Here is a 1,247-nt window from a genome sequence, read left to right on the forward strand (position 1 = left end):
CAGGGAGGGGCCCTGGCAGGGAGAGGGCATCCAGGCTGGCAGAGGGGACATCCGTGCCACACGCTGCCTGTACCGAGCCAGCCAGGAACCCAGCAACACAGAGCATCCAGCTGTGCCACATCTGTACTGTCACGCAGCCCCGGGGGCTCTGCACATCCTGGCACCCCCAGTTCCAGCTCCCCACGTGCCTTCCTTTCACACTCAGGGTCCCACGGCAAAGCCAGCAGGCAGAACCCCAGGAGGGGAGGACGCGTGTGCAGGGTGCCAGCACGGCACCGCTCACCCCTCTGCCAGCTCCCACAGCCCAGGGTGCGGTGAGAGCACATCGGGCACCTCTGTGCAGGCACCTGGTCCTGCTCTGCTGAGGACGCTCCTCGTGAGCTGCAGCGGGTGCTGCCACGCAGGAGCCTCGCTGGGACAAGGGGTGAGCAAAGCCCCACCTCATGGGCCAACAAAGCCACAGCCCAGCTCTCGGGTACCCCAAACACGGCCCTCTGGAGATGGATGAGAAGTTCAACCCCATGCAGCGCCTGGGCACAAGAGATCTCTGCCTGCAGCGTGAAACGGTTAGCTTGTCACAAAACAGAGAGACAAGGGCCTGGCCAACGGCCCCCTCCCTCCAGCCCATGTCCCACCGTGGAGCTCCCACCAGACTGCCCCGGGGCAGCATGGGGGGCAGAGCCCCAGAGCCCAGCAGCTGAGGAACACTCCCCGTGAAGATCCCCTCCATAAGAGCAGAACAAACCTCGCTGGCCTTTTCTGGGGTTCCCTTTGGTGTTTCATCCTCATGCTTGGGTGAGGAGGAGGCTGGTGAAGAAGGCAGCCTCCTGTCCCGGTCCCTGTGAACCAGCTTGCTGTTGGGCTCCTTCAGGGTCCGTTTCAGCTCATTGATGCTGGCCTGATGCTTCAGCAAGACATCTTCTGGCTTGTCTAAAAACTTGGGGAAGGAGAGAGGAAGATAACTGTGATTAAAGCCTCAGCCAAGGCAGAAGAGATGAGCAGGGGCACTGGGAGGGTTTGCTTCACAGTGGGCTTGAATTTAGGGTCTCGAGACAAACGGAGAGCATGACAGCGCACCCCAGTCTGCAGTTCTCACTCAGACCGTTTCAAGCAGCAGCAAAAAGGCAGCACGTGGCCAACCGTGCGTGGCAGGTGCCCTCCATGAAGGGCACGGCATGCCCCTCCGGCACCTCCAGCACGGCCTGCTGAGGACAAGCTGAGACACGTGGAGGAAGAGGTGGGCTCTC

General features: G+C 61.7%; 1 protein-coding gene across 1 annotated transcript in view; it reads right to left on the minus strand.

Annotated features, from left to right (window-relative positions):
* Positions 1-937, minus strand: part of EPB41L1 (erythrocyte membrane protein band 4.1-like 1) — a gene marked incomplete at its 5' end in the record, with an annotated part of 17,500 nt that extends 16,563 nt beyond the window's left edge. The window contains one exon of the mRNA XM_010083971.1: positions 746-937. Within this exon, the coding sequence (XP_010082273.1) occupies positions 746-937 (192 nt within the window). The remainder of the gene's footprint in view (positions 1-745) is intronic.
* Between the last annotated feature and the right edge of the window lie 310 nt (positions 938-1,247).

Source organism: Pterocles gutturalis, unplaced genomic scaffold (assembly GCF_000699245.1).
Source record: "Pterocles gutturalis isolate BGI_N339 unplaced genomic scaffold, ASM69924v1 scaffold19220, whole genome shotgun sequence".
Taxonomy (NCBI): Eukaryota; Metazoa; Chordata; class Aves; order Pterocliformes; family Pteroclidae; genus Pterocles; species Pterocles gutturalis.